This window comes from Chrysemys picta, chromosome 5 (assembly GCF_011386835.1).
Source record: "Chrysemys picta bellii isolate R12L10 chromosome 5, ASM1138683v2, whole genome shotgun sequence".
Taxonomy (NCBI): Eukaryota; Metazoa; Chordata; order Testudines; family Emydidae; genus Chrysemys; species Chrysemys picta.
Window position 1 is genome coordinate 31,028,850 of NC_088795.1, and position 24,480 is coordinate 31,053,329.

General features: G+C 42.8%; 1 protein-coding gene across 1 annotated transcript in view; it reads right to left on the reverse strand.

The window, feature by feature from the left end:
• The window catches only part of TACR3 (tachykinin receptor 3), a 65,595-nt gene extending 48,717 nt beyond the window's left edge, over positions 1-16,878 (reverse strand). The window contains exon 1 of the mRNA XM_005287868.3: positions 16,136-16,878. Coding sequence (XP_005287925.1) covers positions 16,136-16,611 — 476 coding nt within the window. The 5' untranslated portion in view covers positions 16,612-16,878. The remainder of the gene's footprint in view (positions 1-16,135) is intronic.
• Positions 16,879-24,480: the final 7,602 nt, after the last annotated feature.

Below are 24,480 nucleotides of genomic sequence, written 5' to 3' on the forward strand. Positions count from 1 at the left end.
TCTGAGCTCTCTGATCTAATTGGCAAATCAGGGGAATAAAACCATAACCCCCCACAACATTTTATACCAATGTCTGTCTCTGGCATGCAGTGACCTGGGCTAGCACAATATTATTAGTATTAATTCCATCAGTTAGTGCAAAGCAACTGTGTTGTTTAGTTTCATCAGTGTAAAGATCAAGGCAATTACATATTTTTGTACAATTGTGTTACACTAGGGGCAAATAAAATTAATTACCCATAAACTGTATCTTGAAAATAGCATGTTTGGGAGACAGCAGCTTTCCCCATCTATCTCTTTGGAAATATCACTTTAGAAGACTCTAAAATAAAATGTCTTCTTGCAAAATCCCAGAAGAGATAAGTCCATTATCATATTTCTTACAGTTTAACAACAAAATATCTCTGACTACAGTGTCCCAGCCCCACAACTCCTCTGCATACAACATATTTGAATAAAGGAGATAATGGAAGTCACAGTACTACTTCTATGTACTCATATATGAATACAATTATGATGAAAGGTAACTAAAATTTGATTCCTACCCCCATCCACATTTATTGTTGCAAAAGTTTTGTATGTGGCTATTCTTTCTATACATAAACTTTGACTTCCCATGGGCAGATGGGAGAAACAGCATATAACATTTGGCTTAAAATAAACAAAAAGTGTGTTTTTACAATTTTTTGAACAGTGACAACATTTGCTACTTCCAAACCCTAGAGGGGACCTAGGCTCCCAATTTAATTTTTCTTCAGCTGCTTTAGACATACATTTTGCATTGTTTAAAGCAGGGTTCTCAAACTTCATTGCACTGCGAGCCCCTTCAGACAACAAAAATTACTACATGAACTCAGGAGGGGGGACCGAAGCCTGAGCCCCACTGCCATGGTCGGGAGGGCCAAAGCCCAAGAGTTTCAGGCCCAGGCAAGGGGCCTGTAACCTGAGCCCTGCCACCCAGGCCCTTGGGCTTCAGCTTTGGCCCTGGGTGGTGGGGTTTGGGCTCGGGCTTTGGCCCCGGGCCCCAGCAAGTCTAACGGCAGCCCTGGTAACGCCATTAAAACAGGGTCGCGACCCACTTTGGGGTTCCCAACCCACAGTTTGAGAACCGCTGGTCTAAAGCAACAATAGGCAGTGCTATTTTGTCAGTGGGGCAGGAACAGGTCCTAGGGATATATCCCTGTCTTCCTGAAAGAATGCTATAATAGGGCCAAATCCTATTTCCACATACCAAGTTCAAATAAGTGGCACAGAGCACTAATGCCAGGGTGGACAGGAAAGAATCCTTCCTTCTCCACCTTGTTGGTAGGCTGTGGAGCATAGGAGCTGTTGCAACCTCCATATTCACCCTACACAGGGGTCTTGGCCAACAGATTTGTATAGTTGCAGACCTACTAGCCACACCTTGCTTTTTTTTCTTGCTCCTGCTCAAACCTCCCTAGTTGCTATATAAAATGTATTGTCCCTGATGCACACTGGTGCAATGGAACCATGATGGTTCTGCAACTTTGGAAGCCATCTGTGCTTGTGCAGAAAGAGGAACTCTGCATCACATCTTTTATGGCCCTGACCTGCTCCTCCACAGCCATCGCCTATTTCTCAAGCTCCCCCTGCCAATGGTAGCAATGCTTAGACCATGTCATCATGTCCTGCACCACCCTGACCCAATATCTTCCAGATCCAGCAGATGCAGTGGCTATACAGGTGATGAACATGAATGCATATCTTCATGGTACCTGCATACCACATACCACATTACTTCTGCAACCATCCATAACCTCTAGCACAAGGGTGGGCAAACTACAGCCTGGGGGCCGAATCCACCCCCCCCCCAGACATTTTAATTCAGCCCTCAAGCTCCTGCCAGGGAGCGGGGTCGGGGTCTTGCTGTGGCTCCGCGTGGCTCCCGGAAGCAGCAGCATGTCCCCCCTCTGGTACCTACACATGGGGCAGCCAGGGGGCTCCACACGCTGCCCCCACCCCAAGCGCTGCCCTCACAGCTCCCATTGACTAGGAACCATGGCCAATGGGAGCTGTGGGGGCGGCGCCTACAGACGGGGCAGTGCGCAGAGCTGCCTGGCTGCACCTCTGTGTAGGAGGACATGCCGCTGCTTCCGGGAGCTGCTTGAGATAAGCGCCGCCTGGAACCTGCACCCCTCCCCCAGCCCTGACCCCCCTCCCACCCTCTGAACCCTTCAGTCCCAGCCTGGAGTATCTTTCTGCACTCCCAACCCCTCATCCCCAGGCCCACCCCAGAGCCCATACCCCCAGCCAGAACCCTCACCCCCTCCCACATGCCAACCCCCAATTTTGTGAGCATTCATAGCCTGCTATACAATTTCCAGACCCAGATGTGGCCCACCCCTGCTCTAGCACCTCTATATGTCTGAGGATTTTTAGGTATGTGCACATAGCTGTGGTCCATAGACACTTCCCTGGACCTCAGATCTCCACACTGTGAAATAAAAGGACAAAGTGTCCATATGAAATAGGTGATGCTCTAGAATGTAGCTCCCAATTTCATGCAAAGTAATAGTACAGGACAGCTTCTGGAGGTGAGTTTGGCAGGAGGCAGCAACAGCGGGCAAGGGTTCTTTGCACATACATGCCTCAAATGGTTTGTCAGGAGTAGAATTCAGGCAGAGATAGCTATCAACATGGAGTCTATTAAAAATGAAAAGCTCTCTTCTATATGCAAAACTGCTTGTTTCAGAATTTCTAATGACTAATACCTTTTAAAGGGATTAAGTGATAATCTGTTATAACAACTGAAGTTTCAACACCATATGTTTAAATAGCTTGATGGGTCTGATTTCAACCCATAAAATCAATGTATAACTTCAGAGTATAACTGAATATTTTACATTTCTTCGCAACTGAAAAGTGAATATGTTCTGGATTTTTTAATTTTATTTTATATAATTAAAAAAAATAGATTTTTTTTTCATGGTGCAGGTTTTCTCCCAACCAGCTCTAAGTTAGATCTCCAACTCCCATTGAAAGTCAGTGGGATTTGGTCATTCCTTTTGATGCCTTTGAAAATCCCATCCTAAATGAACAATAACTTGTAGGTGAAGTGAAAACGTTCCTAATTATATGGATGCTCACTTCCAATTTGTCAGTTCATATGGGCCATATGCCTTCTAGATTGGTGTGTGAGTTCTCCTCTATGCACAGACACATGGTAGGGATGTTTGTCACAGTGAAGGAAGAGGCCAGAAACTGGGCAGGGCCATCTTCCTTTATCACCAATGGTAAATTAGAAGAAAGGATAATGCTGTTTTAAACTATGTGAACATTTCCATTGAGCCCCCACCACACTAGAGACCACCTGATGTAAGAAAAGTTACAGTTGCAGCTTTGGGCAGGTGGGACCCTGATAACATGGATTCTGAATTTTCCAACCCCAGGCCAAAGACTCTGGGCTAAATTTTTCTCTGTGTATCTCCACTGACTTGAGTGGAGTTACACCTGGGATGAATTTTGTCCATGATTTACTTTTTTACTGAAACTCATCATTGGCTCCTTTAATTTCTCAATTGCATATTCTCTCCAGAAGTAGTTGCCTGAACAGTATACTAACCAGTTACAGTCACAAGGCAACCTGGTTCTTTGTCTGTGAAAATGAGTCACACTATCAGTTTTTTATAGCAGTCCTTGTTTAGAGTTGTATTTGGGCACATGTGAGTGGCATTAAGGAGCTCTCTAATATAAACATTTAATTTACTTAATGTAACTCATAAAATTATAAGGCATTTTATTGTAGTTTGTAACGTATGAAATTGATGTGTTAAAAACACATTAAAGGAGTGTTTTTTTCAATATTTCACCTAAAACAGTGGGTCGGATCATCAGCTGATGTACGTAGGGACAGCTCCATTAACGTAAATGGAGCTCTTCCATTTAAATCAGCTGAAAATCTGGCCCCATATTGTGAGGCTACTGCCCACTGGAGTCAACAGGAGTTCTTCCACTGCTTCAGTGGGATGTGGATCAGGCCCTTGGTCTCTTTGTCCAATTTAAAATTACAATCAAAAGTAAAGCCAGCAGCTACTCCCCACCCCCAAATCAAAAATAAACAAACAAAGTAAAAAGCCCAATAATATTCTCCTTCCTTACACACACACACCAGCCCCTATCATGTCTCTCCTTCCCCAAATGCCTGAGTAAATAGATGGGCCTGCCCTGAAGATCATTAAATCCTGGCTATTCTGGACCAAGTGGGATAGCTAATATTTAAGTTGAGGGCTCCTCATGGAACATTCTATGGGCAGCTCTTTCTTTTGTTCTGAGGGGGCTCCAGCTGGAGTACCTCTGTGGGTTACAGCTAATGTAATGTGGCAAGGAGAGTAAGGCAGTGTCTAAAAGAGGCTGATCCTAAGCCTGTTTTAAATACATCACTTAATAAACAGGCTGCTGCAGTTCACTGCACCCACCCTTGGCTTCAGTTTCTGGGTTGTGTTTGTAAAGTTTCTAGAAATTTCCGCAGTCCCCACCATGAAGGAAGGTTGGAATAATCAGGCTATTCACCTCTTCAAACAAATCAATTGATCGAGGCTTTGCGGATGCTATGGTGGAAGCAAAGAACACTGTCCTTGCTTCTCAGACAATCATTGCAGAGAAGTTCAAAAAAGTCTTTATAATGCAATCTTAGGCAAAATTGATATTGGATTGAAAATCTGATTTTCAGAGACCTTGGCAGATAAAGCAGATTTCCTCTCTGATACTAAAGGTGATCTTTCTCTCACCCTCAGTTCTCAAAGATGAGGGAAAATTGAAGCTAGTTATGAAAAAGTGTCAATTTTCCTCACTAAAGAGCTGCAGTTTCCTTTGTGATCTTATCTTTCATTCCAAGCTATTCTGATTTGCAATATGTCCTTGGTAATGTATTTACTTAGCCTTAATTTAATTCCTCAGATTAAAGAGATTCCTTTTAAAATAGGAACACTACCCAGCAGGGTGGTGTTGAAAGTCTGGTAGAATCAGCCTTCCCAGCTCTGGAAGGGCTGAGGAGAGCTCATTCTTCTTCTGACCTGCCTGATTCCACTATATATATATTGTGTTTCATTATGTATGTATGCTAGAGATGGGCATAAAAGTATCACCTCCTAAACTTTGGGGGCTGGCAAAATCTGAACCTGGATTCAATAAAAATTTGCTACTCTGGCAAATTTCTAGTATAAATAGCTTATTTCAGCAAAATTATTATATCCTATCTTTTATTTCCAGCCCCATCACATAAATGCAAATCTCATGCAGTTGTGAATAATTTTATTGAGAGCAGAATACCAACATTGTGTAATTTACATCCCAACCTGTAGGATAATTATGAAATTAAAGAATTAGGGTTATTTTAACTTTGGTTAAGGAAATATATGTGTTGTGAAGAAAGGCCCTGATTAGCAAATAGAAGAAAGGCCTTGAAAATAATAAGTTATAAGGCCAGAAGAAATGAAGTAGGGTGGCTGTCTGGTTCAAAGAATAACTAATGAGATAAGAGGAAGTTTCTAAAAGGAAAGCCTCTGACTGAGAGGAAGAACTGCAGATGGTTTTAAATAAAACAAAGAGAATCTGTCTTAAAATGAGCCATCATAGCCCTTCCCAACCCACACACCAGTGTTAAATCCTATATGAACCCAGGTGCAATGGAAAAATTGTTGGCAGCAAGAAGGAGGGGAGAAAAGGCCTTGGGAAGAAATCAGGTTTTAAATCTTATCTGGATTAAGACTGGAAATAAGGGTGAACTGCCTCAAGTTGCTTTTTAGTTAACGTTGTTAACTGGCAATTACATCACTTGTTTATTAAAAGGTATAAAAAGGAAACTCTTAAAGGGTTCATTGCTAATACCTTCCTGACCACACTGGATATGGGTCTAAGCACCCCTGGGTTTAGCCCGTTGGTAAGTATCTTTGTCAAATGCTTATAAATGTTTTGTTACTGTTTGGATGTAGTCAATTGCTTATTATTTAGGCTTCTTAGGCATCTTAGAGCAATTGTATAAGTACCATTTGGCCTTTGGATTTAATAAATAATTTATGGTTAAATTAGTGATTGGTGATTTCCATATTAATAATTTCAAATATTATTAATAATTCCAAGGCATTATTGGAAGTTGGACCAGAACCTTAAATATTGAATCCACTTAAATCTTATTTAAATTATATAAAATTGTGACAAATTTGATAGCTATAGGTGTTCATCAGCACCTCACCCCTGCAGGGTCAAGGCTAGAATGTACAAAAATTATTTGGGGGGAAAAATCAGCTGTCTTAAATGGCCTTCAAAATATTAGGGTATATATAAGAATATTTTTCTACTGTAGTCTTGGCTTATAAAAAAAGGAATTATATTTTCAGTTATGCAAGATCTAATATATTAATGATACTAAACCATTCTACCTGTAAATTATATCCTCTTTCAAAAGCAAGTGAAGACTTTGAGGACAAAAAACAACCTAATTATCTACCAACAAATTATCTACATTTTGTTGGTGAAGGTTAATGGAGTTTTTAAGTTGATAGATCTTCAGAAATTGAGTGTTAAATTGTAAATGATAAGATCTAAGAGTAGAACACAAGTAATCTAAACCAGGAGCTAAAAGTAGAACAATTAACAGGAAAATGATTCTGAGAGCTGAATAGCTAAGGCAGATGGATCCTCAGCTGTTGTAAATTGGTGTAGCTCCACTGGCTTCAGTAAAGTTATTCCAATTTATACTAGCTAACAATCTGGTGCAATGTATTCAGAGGATGAAGTAGGAAAGTGAAGAAGGAAAAAAGTGAGGACCTGAGTGTAGAGGCCTTGGGAAAGAGAAGGAAGAGAGTCTTTTTATCTAAACCAGAAAAATGGGATCCATGAGCCCCAGGTTCTATTTCTGACACTGCCACACTGTGTTCTTTTCTAAGCTGTGTTGTTGTGTGGCCGCCCAGGAGTGAAGCAAGTGCTGCACACTAAATTAGCAGAGGGGCACACTACCGTGTGTGTTTAGGTGCCACTCCCCACTGCTGCTCTGCAGCTGCATTGCTCCTGCTCTCTACCTTGGAGCACCTGGCCAGCTGCTCCCGGGACCCTCCCGTTTGCTTTGCAGAGCGGGAGGGACGGGGGGGGGGGGGGAGGGGGGCTGATGTCAGGGTGTACCCCATCTCTGCAGAGTGGGGGAAGGGGGCCAGGGCTCAGGAGCAGGAGAGCTGCTGTGGTCTGAGCCTTCTGGTGTGAGTGCCTTAAAGGGACAGCGCATGGTCTCCCAGAGCCTTCTCCAGAAGCCAGCACACACACAAGCGCGCTCTCTCTCACACACACACACACACACACACACACACACACACATACACACTGTTTCTCTGTCTCTCACACAGATATACACACACGTTTTGTCTCTGTGTCTCTCTCACACACACACATACACTGTCTGTCTTTGACACACACCCACACACACACTGTCTCTGTCTTACCCCCACACCCATTGTCTCTGACACATACACACTATGTCTCTTTCACACTCACCTCCCAACACATGTGGTGGTGGTGGTGTTGTTACTTCTTGGCACTTCCTGCAATGTACATATATTCTCTGTAATACTATTCTTTCAAAGTGCTGTTGTTTTAGTTTTTTCTGACTGGTCTATGCATTTCATAATTTTATTTCTCTTTTATGCTTAAATTTAATTCTTTGAGTAGTGAATTATAAAATGCCTAACCTGTCCTGGCTGGAGTAATTATCCCTATGGTAACTTGAAAAAAAAATTCTATCTAGGTATTTTGTTTCTACTGGTGGCGCACAGCCGCACATTACCTCGCTATTGGTGCACATAACGAAATTCATTCTGCATGGATGGAAAAAATTAGAGGGAACATTGCAAGGCCACATACTTCCTATGTGACCTTGGCCAGTTCATTTAGGTCTCAGTTTCAAAAATGTCTGCTAATTGTGGACGTCGCTACATTCAAGTATTCAAACTCATAGGCTACGTCTACACTACAGACCGTACAGTGGCACAACTGTACTGATGCAGCTGCGCCGCTGTAAAGTCTCTCGTGTAACTGCTCTATGCCGATGGGAGATAGCTCTCTCATTGGAATAATTAAACCACCCCCAGCAAGCGGCCATAGCTGTGTTGGCAAGAGAGCATCTCCTGCCGACATAGTGCTGTCCACACTGCTGCTGGTGTCACCTATGTATTTTTTTCAAACCCCTGACCAACAGAAGTTTTACCGACAAAAGTGCTAGTGTAGACCTAACGTAAGACAACAGTAGGCCATGAAGTCAATTGGTGATGTAGATAGTCAGCAGTGCTCAAAATCAAGTCCTATTTGTCTCAGATAGGGCACTCAAAAACTGGCACAGTCAAAAGTAGAGGACATGTTTGAAAAAGAAATCCTTGACTTCTCTACGCTTTACTGTTCCCATCTGTGAAATGGGGGGAAACGCTAATTGATCTCACTGGGACGCTGGGAGGCCTAATCCATAAACTGTGAATATTTGTGAAGTGGCTAGAGATATTCAGGTGGAATGGCACTATACAAGTACATTTTTATTAAGTGAATATTTTTGTTGCTGTGATAAAATCCTAGGAGAATAATATATTAAAGTGATGTTCAAAGCAAGTGACCTAACTTTGACCTAGCTGAAGAAATTAACTATCTGGATACTCAGATATTCTCTGAATACAGATGTCAAAGTACAGAGTTTTTTTAGCTCCTCAAAGGAATAAATCAAACAGACAGACATGATAGAAAGGGTAATCATATGCACATGTAGTGGGAGGAATGGGGCAAGGCATTGCCAACAATCACAAAGAGAATTTGCATCCCAGATTTGTTAGCAGATTGCCTTCCTGAAAAAAAACCTCTATGCTATAAATGTTGTTTTGGAGGGTTGGTATGTTTCAGAATAAATAACTATGTTGAGTAGATTCCATTTTGGGTCTGAACTTTTCAAAGCAGATGAAATGAAAAATAAAGATGGTTAGTAAAACATGGAAATATATGTGTGTTTAATATGCTATGATTAGACTTAAGATCAAACAAAGGTGAATCATGAAATGAATGCTTTGAAAATGCTAATGTGGCAATGGGCTAGCCATGTGACATGTTGGGCCTATGGTATGAATCCAATGTTATCAATAAGGAAAATAAAAATAAGGAATTGAGAGACCGTTTACACATTACTGCTATCTGTGGAGAGCACACCTCACCATATGCAAAATATTCCTGATATGAAGAATTCCAATTTCAGCAGGGTAATTTGTTGAAGTAGGTACATCGCTACTTTTAAGTCTGGAGCCTGAGAAGATTTTAGCATCTGCAGCTCCAGGATTAGTCCATTGATTTCTATGATACCGTTAGAGTCAATGACTCATTTCAGGATGTGATGTATTAGCTACGCTGGCCACGATATGAGAATTAAGATATCAGTATTTTTCAGCAAAAGAAATGAGGGTCCAAGTTATTGCACATAGAAAGAAATATATTGAACCAAACTTCCATATAAAATCAATCATGTATTCACTTCCATCAAGATGATTAATCTTAAAGTATAAAAAACTATGAAATCAAGGATTTTTTTTGTTTTTTCCCCCAAAGCAACCAGTACTCTTGGAAGCACTGTTTAGGAGGAAGATTTTTCAGAAACCAGGCCTGTTGGGATGCCATCATACTGTCAGGAAGTGCTCTGCGTGGCTCGAAAGCTTGTCTCTCTCACCAACAGAAGTTGATCCAATAGAAGATATTACTTCACACACCTTGTCTCTCTAATGAAGGCAATAGCAGTTTTGTCTAAAAGAGGGCCTGATTATGAAAGGAGTGTGGATTTATTGGAAAGAAACAAGCTTTTCAGTTTCCAAGAGAAACGTCAAGCATAGACTATTTACATGGAGCAAACAGAGCTCTAACACTATGTAATTAGTTCACAAGCAAAAGCAGTGATGTATGGAACATTAATATGTTCAAATAGAGTGTTAGATACATTTACTCAGCAAGGGAAGGGTGAAGCAACAGAGGAAAAAAAATATTGAGTAGAATACAAGAACACAAGACATGAGCACAGAGCTGCACTTTTAAGAGTTTCTTTTGTTAAAATGAATGGAGTAGCTCAGTGGTAGAACACATTAGTCACTTTCTTTCTGTTTAAAACAGTAATTTTATATTGTAGAAAATGTATTGGATTAATTATTTCCTCTTTGTTTAAGAAAGGAGTAGTAATTAGGGCAGTGGAATCTTTACATGTTTTGCTTTGCAAAGAGGTCCCTGGCAACTACTGAACCCTGCAGTTTGGTTCTTGTGGGTTGGAGACAAATCACCCTTGCAGGCTCATTTGAAGCTCTGACAAAATGCCCCTTCCTACCCTAGACTGAACCCTTGTGCCAAAGGGACCCCTTACTACTCCCCAACAAGCCCTATAATGCCTCCTGAATGGCCTGAGCTAAACCTTTTGAAATCAGCCAAAAGATTCCCATAGTTTTTGTTTTTTGTTTTGATTAAGCCCTAAGCCATCTAAAGGTCCAATGAAATACGTTATGGGGGTTGTAGGAGGGAATGGTAGCAATGGAGTGTAATTCAGGGAGGGCGGTTCACTGTCTTCTAACTTTTGTAGTTACAGGCTCTGGCTAGTTTGAGGCTCAGTACAAGTATTTCACACAGCTCTAGTCATAATTGCCTGCTTTCACATAAAATAGTATAGTCCTAGAGTGAGGGGATGTGCACCCCACACCAGCTCTGAGAGGCCAATTAGGTTATCCTGCCTCAACTGAGAGAAGGAGGGCCAGAGTTAATTGAGAATGAAACCCAGCTGGGGAAAGAGGTGGGACAATAGTATAAAACCAGGAAACTGAAAAACAGAGGGGGCTGCAATGGAAGGAGGCTCTAGTCACTTCCTGGGATGAGGGTGACTCAGTGACAAGAAGGAAGTCTAGGGGGAGCATAAGGCCTGAGTGCCTATCCTGGAGTAAGCAGTCTGGTAAGAAGCTAGGAGGGGGTGAAATAACCATGGGGAGAAGAGTAAGCTCCTAGAGCAAAAGGAGATAGGGAGGGTTGGCAGGAAGGAGCCTAGGGATGAGTACTGAGGACCTTGATTGCTAGTTATAGGTTCCTTAGGTTAGAACCCAGAGTAGCAGATGGGCTGGGCTCCTCTCCTAGCTACTGATATAGTGGAATCAACCCTTGAGCTGGGATTGAACGCTATCTGGAAATGGCATTTGGACTGTTGTCCTATTGGATTTTGTAACCCGAAAAGGGGTGTATTAAATCATGCCTGGGCTGAAGGGCTGAGTTTTGGGGAGAGAGACCACTGCAGTAATGGAGTAACTGTCCGCAGGGAATGCCATATGGGCAGAGAGCTGCTGTGCCACGCCTGCCCATGAGGAAGGGCTTGTGGTGCGTGAACCTCTTCATATGTAGGCACGATGGTACAAGTTTAAATACAAAGTAGAAACATGAATCTCCAGACTAGGAAATCCAGAATGTATGTTAAGATACTTATGTCCAACTTTGTGCATTTATTTCTCTAGCGGTCTTGTTTTGCTTGATCAGAAATATGAATAAGGTGGGGAAAAATCAGTTGTTATATATACACACATCTCTCTTTCCAATACCAATACTGCTTCTGATGGCAGTGTTGCCCCTCTGCTGAGTAGTAGCAAATTCGGGGGCCTTGCAGGTTGGCTTTCGAGTGAAGGAGAAATGAGTGATGCAGAGTCCGGCTATATCCTATACACACACATCCTGGAACAGAGGCATCACAAATAGCACACAAGCAAATCACTCTTCAGAAATCTTAGCCTACACTCCAGCACTTGGTTCCTGGAAAGCTTCTCCAAATCCAGAGAGCAAACTATCAGCCACTGCTTCCTCCAAGAACTACTGCATATAAAAAGCTAATAACAATATGGCATTTCTTCAAGGAGCAAAAACTTCTTTGCATACTATGAAAACAGACTTCTAAGATATGTGTAACATTGCTATCTGGTGACTCCTTTCATAATAATGTGTTTATGAACCTTGGAAAAGGTGAGAGAATTATTATGGAAACATTAACAGTACATTAGTTGTAGTGTTTTTTTTTCCGTGTGCGTTAATAGTATAAATATCCATGAAAAGAAATAAATGAAAACTGAGATGCTACCTTTCATTATGCACATAAAATTCCCAAAGCTTTTTATCCTGGGAGTCTTCAACATCCATGCTGACAATGCCTGTGATGCAATACTCCAAAACCTACCCATTTTCACCAGTATTATCAAAGTTAATTTCAAGGCCTAAACACAGAGTAGTTCATAGGGTAAGCCTGATTTTTCTAACTGGAAATGGGTATAGAGAAAACAAGAATTAAACTACCCAACTCTTCCAGCATGAGCACACCACCCTCTCCTCTATGCTGAGATCAGCGTAGCTGGTGGAAAGGGGAGAAGGGTAGAATTATGATGATCATTCACTGGGTCTGGTACCAAAGCATCCCCTTACTGCTTTACCCTTGGAACCTCAGTTTTTCCTCACCAATCTGAAAGAGGGCAAATAGAAATGAAAATTGGTAGTGGGAAACATCAAATAAAGTCAGACTTCAAAATGTGGCCTTCTTACAAGCCTAGATGATGGCTGTGGGAGAAAACTAGATGTTTTACTTCTCCTCTGTTAGAGGCTGCTAAATTTACACATTGAACTGATTTGGACTGTGAATAATTTCATTGACCCAAAATATCTTAATCCTCAACTTCTGAACCCAGCACCTCTATCAGCTTCACAGAGGAGATCACCTTAGTTTGGGATGGCCTGTGTGGGTTCCAGTGACTTCATACTGAACACAGAATTGATAAAGCACATCCATCCAAGAACTTGACTTAGTCACGCAACAGAGAGTCCTAGAAGTACTGAAGGAAATCCACATCACTTGAGACTTTGATCAATACCCTTCCTGATAGTTAATGACACCTGGGTCAGTGAAGAATAACCTGTACTGTGTGAATACTAATACACACAATCAATAAAACTCAGTTACAGGTATGCATTTTTGAGTCTCAGAACCTTGATTTTAATAGCTTCTAGTCATATGGGACATATACATCTCTGCAAAAGAAGCTGTTTGTTTAATGTCAGTCCTTGTGTAGCATTCCCCCCTGGTGTTTTAAATTTGATGCTTTGGCATATGGTTCTTAAATATTTTTTCTTAACATTGTTTTCTTGACAGGCTCATTATATTGTATTTTATTTCACTGCTGTTTCCTAAGTGCCCTGGCACACTACATGGAAGTGATTTATAGATAAAATAGCTGTAAAGTAACCTTTGCATTTCTATAGTGCCTTTCATGTGGGGAAATCAAGTATATAACAGACAGTAATGAACTAAGACATGTAGCACCTCTGTGAGGTAGGCATGAAAAACGGATCACTTAACCCACTGCTGAAATGCATATGTGTCCGATGTGGAATGTGACAACTGTTTAACAGAACTTACACATCAGATTAAGACAGGAAGTGAAGAATATAACATATCCAATTGATAATGTTGGAGGTATTTAGATTGACAGAATTTAATTGCTGGAGTTAAAACTTGACCAGGATACCAGAAGCAACATCCTGACTCTGGCAGAAGGCATGAGATCTTTCATGAAAGCAAGCAGGAACCCAACATTATATTTCTTCTCCAGGAAGTGACCTCTTTGAGAACAATGTCCTGTGATGGATGTGCTACCTAGCTGGGTCCCATGAGGGGTTGGGCCTTGGATCCTCCTTGGGATTCCCAGCTAAACTGTTTCCTTATGAGTCTGCAGGGATGTGCTGTAGAAGCAGGTGGGGAAGGGTTACAAGATACAGAGCATGTGCATTTGGGTGTCTGGCCCAGCTGTTTAGGTGTAAAAGAAGGCAGTAGTGGCTGCTGCTCTCCTGCTTGAGCCTCAGAAGGGGAGATTTTTGTCTTAAAAGGGTTTTGATAAACCCTGCAGAGAGCTGAATATTTGTTTATATTCTGTCAAGAAAAGGACTCGTTTCACAGTTGATTGCACCCCCCCGCCCACACACCAAGCGTAGATTGTGTGTGTGTGTGTGTGTGTGTGTTTTCTGGGTGCAGGTGCCTGTGGGGGAGGGAGATGTCTTCTGGTGACAGCCCCTGTTCTGATCTCTGAGCCCAGTCACTTGTTCTCAGAAATAAGTCAGAGGGAAGAATGGCACCTAATGAATTTCAAACACTTGTGTGCCTTTCAACCTGTTAAAACCAAGCCAAGCACTTAAGTTTTAGGCAGTGTGGAGCAGGGCAGGTGGTTTTTCACTCATTCTAGAAATACACCAATCTTTCTTCCTTGAGGACTTTGTAACACAGGACAACTTCATCTTTGGTTCCAATCTCCTAGAATAATTAGCAATATTTGGTGTAATGCAATATCTCATTTTTTTTTCTCACCAAAAAATGCAGACAAGGCATCTGGATAGATATGAATAAAAGCTTAGGGCAAGATCCTCAGTACCCACTAAAGACTCTTTGGAGCACCGAGGACGTTAAATTATCCCTAAATTGGCAGTTGGGGAATCCTCGGCTGTCATAAGGATGGCATACCTGTCTTTATTCCATCTACTCTACGTCCCCTTCAGCAGAGGGGTGTGTGTTGGAGGTGAGGTACAGTGAGTTGATAGCAGGAGTGAAGTCAGAGCACAGTGTGCTCTTACAATTTGGGGCTGGTAGAATGGCTCTCACTGGCCCCAGGAGCAGAGGAAATGGAAAGGTGGCTTAGAACCACTCTTCTGTCAGCTGTACCTAGCATGAGTTCTTGTGGCTGAGAATTCAGCCTTCAGATTTACAATTTAGTAGAACTCACAAAGAAGTATTCTGACCTTCTGCTCTGTAGGAATCCTGCTGCTGTCTTTGCACTTGTTTTTAAAGCTTCATATGATTGAACCTTTGAAAAAAATTGTCACCCCAAAGTTTCATATTTTCTAGCAAGTTAAGTGAGCAAACCTACACAACATGATTTTAATAGCTTATGTACTCTCTTGCATTTAAAAAGTTATAAATGCACTGCAATAACAAACACGTAGTAAAGAGTCTTAGAAATAACTACACTACCTATTGCTGCAGATCTGCAATCTTAAGCTACCAGTTTTTCTGAATGTAAACTAAATTGCTTAGGCTCATGAAGGAAGTGCCGAGTCTCCCTTTCAATACAGTGTATGTGAAAGTGATCAGGAAGAAGGGAGCGCTTCCTAAGGGAGAGCCACAGACTGATCTTGCAAGAGTCAGGGAACAATCTAGTGAAACATTTTTGCGAGAGATTTGATGGTGTCAAATCTCTCGTCAATAGGAACTTCTGTATCAATCCCATCCCATTAGCATCAAGAACACCAGGATGAAGTTTTGTCCCTGTTCTATTTTCTCTCAGGATCACAGGCTTCCTTGCTCTGATTATTGAGAGGGAAATCATACACTTGATTAAAAACATAATACCTCCTGTATACACAAATGACAATGTAAATCATTTCATTAGCTAAGATCAGGAGGGGCAAAGCTGAAAGAAGCTTCCGGCTAGGGGAGTTACTGACAACAGAGTCTGAAGTTGTTTTCCCTCCGCTGAGGAAGCAAAGAAGAGGCAGATGCTTCTCTGGGATGTGTCTTCCTCAATGACTACCAGCTGCAGAAATAAAGAAGGAAATTTGAAATGCTTCCTCTAATCACATCATTAGAATAGACTCTCCAGCAGCAGGGTGTAGCACAATGGCATGGACCGTAAGAACGGAGCATCTCCCTGGGTAAAGAGCACACCCAGAGCAGGCGCTGGCATAGCACAATCATTATTGAAAGGATGGGAGCACAGACAGCTGCTGAAGTCCTCACGCAGGAAAAGAATGTGAAAGCAAGACTAAGGGAGAGGGAATAAAAGACGAGGAGAGAGAGAGAGACAGAGGTAAATCAGACAGAGGAGGAAAGAAAAAGTTAAAATGAGCATTAGGGAGGGATCTTGAAAAGGCACAGTGGAGTGTCCGTGCTGATCTGTCTGACAGACACAAGGACTGCAGCAGAATTTCCACACAGAGCACTTTAGGTGCAGTGTTCATCACTCAACCCCCTCACCTATTTGGCTTTCTCCCTCAGGGATTTTTCAGCAGAGAGATTCTGTCTCCACCCCATCATCTCCACCTGTCCCCTCCCTTCTCTCACCTGTCCACGGCAATCGCTGTCATGGAGTAGATGCTGGCAAAGACTGCAGTGATGGGGAAGAAGTTGTGGAAGCGGCAGTAAGCCTCCCCAAAGTACCACTCGTTGTGCAGGGCATAGATGAAGTTGATGAGGGTGTTGAAAGCAGCCATGGAGGCATCCGAGAAGGCCAGATTCACCAGGAAATAATTAGTCACTGTCCTCATACGCTTGTGAGCCAAGATGATCCAGATGACAATCAGGTTGCCAAGGACGGCCACGGCCACCACCCCGCCATAAGCCAGAGACCACAGGGCAATGCGCCAGGAGGGCTGCACAAATTGGTTGGAGAAGTTAGCTGTTGCGGGTGCTAAAGGGGAGGAGATGTTACCAGCCTGAGCTCCCAGAGGCTGCCCCCAGTTGCCTCCTGACCCAGAAAAGCTCGTGTTCCAGCTGCTGCTCTCATTTGCACTCCAGCTGGATGCAGGTATAGAAGTCATCTTGAATGTCCTCCCTTGTCCCAGCAATATGAAAGTCTCCCCCACTTCCCCTCCCACCCCCCACCCCCCAAAAAAGTTGATCAACAAAATGAGAACAGCTTAGTGGAAGTGAGAGAGGGATCAGAGCAGGCTTGAGCAACACCACATGTGGTTATGCTGCTTAAACTATAAAAGGATGCTACACCAGGAGAGCTGCTGCTTGTGAGTAGTACACGCTGTCCCCTTCCCTCTCTGTGCAGCCAGCTCTCTCTCTGCTTTGCTGAAGGAGAAGGGGATCAGGAGCTGAGGCACCTTTTATAGGACTGTGTGTTCCCCGGCGTCCTAAAGGGAGTGGGGTGATGACACTTTTTTTCTCTCTCTTCTCCCTCCTCCTCTCCCCAGCTTTCATTCACTGTCAGCAGCATCCACGTTCAGTAGCTGTGAAGGAAGGAACAAGGAGAATAAATCCTCTCCCTCTCTCCCCACCCCCTTCCCCCTTCACTTCCCTCTTTACCCTTTCATGCTCATGCCTGTTTTGTTGTTATACTCCTTTCCCCAGCTTTGTAGGGCTCTGTGTTTTTGGAATCAATTGAACATTCCAAGTCTCAGATGCTAATAAAACCACACTATATTGTCACTTCCATTCTGTATTCTGTCAGAACATTCTCTGAGAAATGCTGGGCATTCTGCTAAGGGCAGCAGCCAGTCTGGCTGGCAGTATTAGTGGACATCAGATACATCCCTGATTTGTATTAACACATTCTTGAGAACAATTTATTAAGATCCTCTTTTGATGCTCGTCTTCCCCCCCCCCCTTCAGCAAGTTTTCATTTGACCGCATGCTATTTATTCCTGCTGTTACAGATCTAAAGCAATGACATTTTTCATGAGATAAATGAATGATAAATCTTGCTGCTTTCTACTGCACTTCTTTACATGTAATAGTTAATTCTGTCAGGAAACATTTATAAAGTTTAAATTAATGAATCTTTCCTCATAGAATAATCTTTGGATGTTATAAAGCTACCAGTTTATTCAGCAACTATTGATTTCAATTGATAGCTTAATATAGTCCTTTGTGTAGAATTGACAGTAAGGTACAATTTTCCTAAACCTGGGGAAATCAGCAGGATTTTATTTTCTTTGTACTGAAAAAGAAATCCAGTAGTCCAGGTTTATAATAATTGTTTATATTGTACAAACCCTACCTGCTCTGAATTCACTGGGCAATTGTAAACATTTTTCGTTTATCTGAACTTCTTGCACCTTTTATTAATTTGAGCAATCAGTATAGCTATCTTCATTGATTGATGTCAATTTCTCAATGGGACGAGGTAAAGCGGCTGGGTTTATAACCTGATGTAATGCCACATATTTCTTAGTTCTGTAACTGCAGTTGGCATAGAGATTCTGCTTCGTGCAGATGTTGATTGGAAGGCACTGTCAAATCCGTCAAACACCGACTATCTGAGGCATTGCACGGTGCAAGCAATGAGTGCATTTCAGTGCCATTCTGCTCCATACTTCAACAATTTAGAACTAATACTTGGCATCAGAATATATTTTCTTTGGGATGTCAGAGATGAAGTATTACTTTGTGCTCTCTCTTGGCTGATGTATTTACTCAAGGAATGTGGTGTGTATACTTGACTATGGGCATGCCTTCACTGTAGAGTTAATTTGGGGGATTGGCATTTAGGTGCAAGCAGCCACACTGCAAAGCCATACTGGAGTTGTAGCTTCTACACTGATACAGAACTCACTTGTGTGCATCATATCCAGTGATTCTTAGCACTGCAGTTAATTGAGCTGTTCTGATTCTTTGCCAGTGAAATGGGGGAGAACTTGTTTGATCTTCTGGGCACATGGTGGGAATTGTGGGAAGGCATTGGAGGACAATCAACACTGGAACGATTCAGCCTGAGTCCTCATTGTGAGTGTGTTACTATTACTCAGTCCATCCATCCTTGCATAGAGACTTAAGCCTATCTCCGGTTGAAAGCACCACTGCACTGATGGGGGAGAGTTATGTTTGTGGCTGGGAGCCAGGCAAGTCCAAAATAATGTTGCGGTGAAGACAAGCCCTGTGAGAGTCTGAGTCTGTTGCAGGAGTGTTGAAATGCTGAGTTCAACGAGTAAGGAGTGCAGGATTGGCCAGCTGTAACAATTATTGCAGTCTTCACTGTTTTGACAGATAATGGTGCAAATGATTAGGTAAAAAGGCCTAATTCAAATGCACTGACTTTATTTTTTTAAGTCTGTCTATGTGATTCTATAGTATATCTGTAATTTGGACACACTCCTATTCTTTCCTTTTCAACGCCTCTTGCACTCCGCTTATTTATAACCAAATTATGTCACCCTTACACATGCTAATAGTACTCAATGGTGGCTTTGCTACAAGCCCCAATTAAGGGGCAGTGGCACTGTTTCAGGAGCAAATCAGGAACCAGATTATGACTCAGAGCACCAATCTGGTTCCTGGTTCCCTCTTTGCTCTCGTAGGGAAGCAATCAACTCCATCCCTATATACTGAGCAGATTACTCTCAACTGGTGCTTGGCAGGGGCAGAGCCAGACTCCATTCACTCCTTCATTCCTGCCTGCTTGCTGCCTGGCCACCAGTGTGGAAGGGAGTGTAGTGGCCCTATGGATATTACTCTCCTCAACGTGCTTCTACCCACAGACTTTCCTCTTACCCCCACATCCCAAAACGGATATATTTGCTGTGTGTCAGCAGATACCTGAAAGGGGAGAGGAGAGTGAGAATGCCTGTCCACTGAGGGAATTGGACAGGGCCAGCCCACAAGCACCTGAGGCAGGGAGATCAAATGACGCCCCCATGTCCCCTCACTTGGGCCAAAACTTTGAAAGTCTCAATTCTGCTTTCTTCCTGTTCTACTCCTCTAATGGTACTGCTCTGCTACCTACCCCAATAAAGGAGAACTAACAACTTAAAATGCCTTGTTCAAAAACACTTAACTTTCAAATGCCTGAACAACAAATGTAACTTTTGTTGTCTGCATAGTAAACACTGGCATTTTTATCTGTTTGAATAATCAAAGTGGTGCTTTCCATGCCTTCTTGGTTGCAAAGATTTGAACGGCTTCCTGCTGAAAGTCCACAGTCTGAGCCAGCTCATGCTCTATTGAGATGGTTGCAAGGCCGACCAGCCTCTTCTGTGTCATTGTGGAGCGTAGATGTTTTTATTAACTTTAGCTTGGAGAAGCTGCGTTCTCCACTGGCAACTGTTACAGTAAGTGTTAGATGTATGTGTAGAGCAACAAAAGCTTTTGGAAAGAGGGTGGTCATCTTATTTGTGCACATATATTCCAGAACAGCCTTTGGAGTTGATCCTGCTGAAATGTATCTTGAAAGGGCTTTCAGTTCATCACCTAAATCACTCGCATCAATATCGTGCATGTCATCATCATCATGTGTCAACACTGTCTCTAGTGCCCTGCATTGCTGGTGTAGGTCTTCTTCAGGTATAGTGAGGAGTTTTGGAATATCATACAACATCCCAAATATACTGCTATGTTCCTTGAGCTGCATGAAACGTTCTTCAACTTACTGTATTGCACAATCTAGTACCTGGTTAAAGAATTCAACTTTGAATTGTTGTTTGGGGTCTCCAATGGGATTATCCCATGCCTCGTAATCAAAATGTCTTCTTCGGTGACTTGTATTCTTGAATGGGTGGGAAAATAGCTTCAGTGTGAAGTTCCTCTGCCAACTGCTGTGCACTCTTCAGAATGTTTTGAAATCCCTCATCTGACCGGTAAGACTGTAGGTATGACTTTGCTTTGCTTTGTCCAGTTGTTCCATTGCTACATATATATCAAGGTCAACACTTTGTAGTCTCTTGCTTACAACATTTATTTCAAACAGTATGTCATGCCACACCACTAAGCCACACAGAAATATGAAGTTATGTATGTTTTTGGTGATTCCATTTCCCTCTGCCAGTGTTCTCCCACTAACAGTTCCTGTCATAGGATTATCCTCCATAATGGCAACTATGGCATCATCTATCTTCCCAATTTGGTGTTTGATAGACTTTATTGCCTCCACTTGACTTTCCCATCGTGTGGCACTCAGTGGTTTCAGTGTCAGAGAGGATGTTCCCAGATGTTGCTTCAAAATTTGCCATTGATGAGCTGATGCAGAGAAAAATACATAGATGCTTTGAATTACATTAAAAAATTCAGCAGCTTCACTAGAAGCTGGTGCTGCATCACTGACCACCAAGTTCAATGAATGAGAACTGCATGGGACAAAAAAAGATCGAGGGTTTAACTCTCGGATCCGTGTCTGCACACCTCTGTACTTTCCTCTCATGTTGGCACTATTATCATAGCCCTGACTTCTCATGTCAGCTATCGCAATTCCCGTATCTTCCAGCTTTTTAAGATGCACATTTGTCATACCAGCTCCTGTAGTATCAATGTCAATAAATTCTAGAAAATGCTCTCTGACAGTCACCATAGCAGGGATATTTTCACTAGGTTCTGTTGTTGTTACAAAACGCACCATTAAAGTCATTTGTTCCGTCTGGCTGATGTCAGGTGTGCAATCCAGAATAACAGAGTAATATTTTGCTGACTTCAGATCTGCCACAATTTTCTGTTTGACTTTTGTTGCCAGTAACTGTATGATCTCATTTTGAATTGTTTTTCCAAGGTAGTGGTGTGTGTACATTTCTTGGGTGGTGACTCTTCTTAGATGCTCCTGGAGTACAGCATCAAACTCAGCCATCAGCTCCCCAATTTTTAGGAAGTTTCCATTGTTTGGCACATGTAGCTGATGTGAAGTGCCACATTGTGCTAGGTTTTGGGTAGCAAGCATTCTCACAATGGCAATGAGCCTTTTCAGATTTTGCCAGTAAAGAGACTCTGATGCAATCTTCTCTTGATGCTGATCATCTATGGTGGCCTTTAATCTTAGTTTCATCTCAAGCTCTTTCCACCTGTGGAATGCTCTCTGGTGATTTGTTGCCTTCTCATGGCATGCCAGATTTCTAGCCAGATTTTTCCAGTCCTTTGTTCCTGTAGAACCCAATGTGGCTGGAACATTAGACTGGAAGAGTTTGCAACAAAAACAGTATGCAGCATTCTGGGTTTTTGAGTACATAAGCCATGGCTTCTCCACTTTGTCACCATTGGGGATTTCATGCCAGTAATGTGCTTGGATGGAAACTTCTATTTTCATTGTCTTTGGGGAGCATGAAGTTTTTCACTTGCTGTGGCCCATGAAGTAGAAGGAAGTCCCTCAGGCTACTGCTCAAGTTGGTCCACAGTCCTGGATCATCTAGACTTAAGGAACTAAACTCAGCAGCAGCTGTTTCTTGTGCCTCCACCACACTCTTCTCTGATCTACCCTTTTCTTCAGGAATGTGCATGGTTACATCTATTTGAGATGGAGATATGGATGCTGCAGTAGCTGCCAGGTCACCTGCACTCTGACTAACTGGAAGATCAGGCATCTCCTCACCACTCACATCCTCACTGGGGCTGGAAGGCTCACCGTGAATATTTGTGTCTATGTATCTCAGGAGAGCTCCTTCCTGCTTAGATAGAAAAGCTTCCTTTTCTTTCTCTTTTTTTCTGAATGGTGCCCCAGAGGGGCGTTTTCTTCTTTCACTCATGACTGCTGTTCTGTGCGAGCTATACTGGCTCTCAACACTCAATTGAAGGGGACAAATAAGCAGACTGGTAGCAGGGCCTGAGTGAGGGACGATATCAGCGTCTTAAGGGCCTAACTGGCTCCTACTACTTCAGTTGACTGCCTGTTCTCCTCAAGTGGGTTCAGGGAAGTAGCAGGAAACAGGAAGCTCCCTGAGAAGCTGGTGTTAATCAGTCCAGGCTCCTGGGGGTTCTAGAGAGGTACATAAGAGGCTCCTCCTCCTCTTTCCCTGCAGCTTCTGCTGCTTTCTGTTATTCCCTCTCACATTTTCGCCTGCCTGCCTGCCTATGTCTCTTGTGCCCTCCTTCCTCCCGCACAGCACTCACTCCACTATCTCTGTGCATCTAGAGCAGAGAGAATACATATGCACCAGCAGCAGACACAATTTTCTACACTCTGGGTCCTAGTGCCCCCTCACCCCAGTCTGGCACCTGAGGCGGCAGCCTCAGTTCGCCTCATGGTAAGGCCGGCCCTGGAATTGGACCACTCTAATCTGGACAACAGGTCCAGTGGTGCTTTCAGCCTGAGATTGGGTAGCCAGATCAAGTGTGCATGGATTTGGGATTTAGGATCGCTTTGGAGATTTACTGAGAGAGTCTGCTTGAGATGCTAGGGGTACTATCTTGCATCCTTCTGTGTTTGGAGTTTCCCACACCCAGAGATTTAGAACACCGAGGAAGTGGACTTGACCCTATGGGACTAGCAATGGAGTGGAGCAGAACCTAGTGGTGTTGCCTTCAATGGACTGAAGCAGACAGGTGAGTAAAGCTGTCTCCTATGAGCCACTTGGCCACCACTAAGCCACCACTAGATCTAATCAGGTTAATGAGTAAGGACTGAGTTCTTGGCCCTTAACTAAGAGTTTGGGGTTAGCTGTACTCCTCATACACTCTTTATTTTGTTACTTTTATTTTATGCAAACATTTGGTTATTGTGTTTTCCCCAAATTAAAACCATTTGTCATTTCATATTCCCAAGTATTCCTATGTATTTGTGAATGGTAAAGAAAAACCAAGTGGATCAAGATTAAATCTCTGCATATGCTGCTGGAACATCCTTCAGGATTTCATTATAGCCGCCCTATACACCTTGTAGCTACTTTTTAAAAGTTCCAGTGCAGAAACCTTTCATGCTGAGCATGCAGTGGAAACTTTATCACAAAATGGAAGTCTTCTAAATTATGCTGGTTCTTTGGGAGTTCTGGGAGTTTGATTTCATCTTCCACAATTCCCTAGGCACCAAACGTCTTTTCAAAATCTCTCCCAAGTCACTGCTTCAGGGAACTGCACGAGGAAAAGTGGGATTATACACCTAGACTGCAACAGTATGGATGTATAGCAAAACTGCACCCAGCACAGCATTGCTACGTACCGTGGATAAACTACACCATTGCTATTTACATTGGTGCTGCCCCACCTGATCAGTTGTCTGTGATTCCATTCTCTAATGTAGACACAGCCTCTTTCATCTAACTCCCAGGGTACGGTAGGGTGGAGTGGGGTGGGGTGGGATGAGGGAGGGGGGTAGGGCTTCAAGGAATTAACCTTTCAGAAGATGCTTTGATACTTCAAAAGTCTTCCTCAGTTGGGTTTCTTCTTGACTGTTTTGAAATTCACTCTTTATCAGTCTTTCGTTTAGATTTTTACAGTGGAAGAATTGCGATCACTCAGAAATGCTTAGCACTGTCCTATTTGTTATGGCAGCTTGTTTGCACTACACTATTATCACGAGCCTGTCAGCCTACCTGGGTTATGAACAAATAGTTTTATTGCTTTTATTTATGGAGCTGTTCTTATAAAACAGCTGGAAATCTGTTCCTGGATATTGTTCACATATGTTAAAATCCTGTTCTCTGTGCCAAGCCTGAATAAGTCGGCAGGATGCAGGGGGAACTCCACAAGGGAGCGTGTGGGAATGTGTACATGTGGGGATGGGGGAAGGTGACAGGTGACATTCTGTCTAAACCACAGAGCAACTGCGGAGCTTCTCTGCAGATGATATTTTATCTAATGGCTGGAATAGCCTCACCAGCCCCGCTACCCATGCTCCGCAGTAGAGAGTGGACCAGGGGACTATGTAGCAACCGATCATCTGGTTCCAGCCCTACCTTATCCCTAGCACCACTTCTTTGTCTCATGGGGGTACAAGTTTCCTGTGTGCTCCCTCTCTCCCCCTCTCTTACTATTTCCCTCCTAGCTTATGCAGC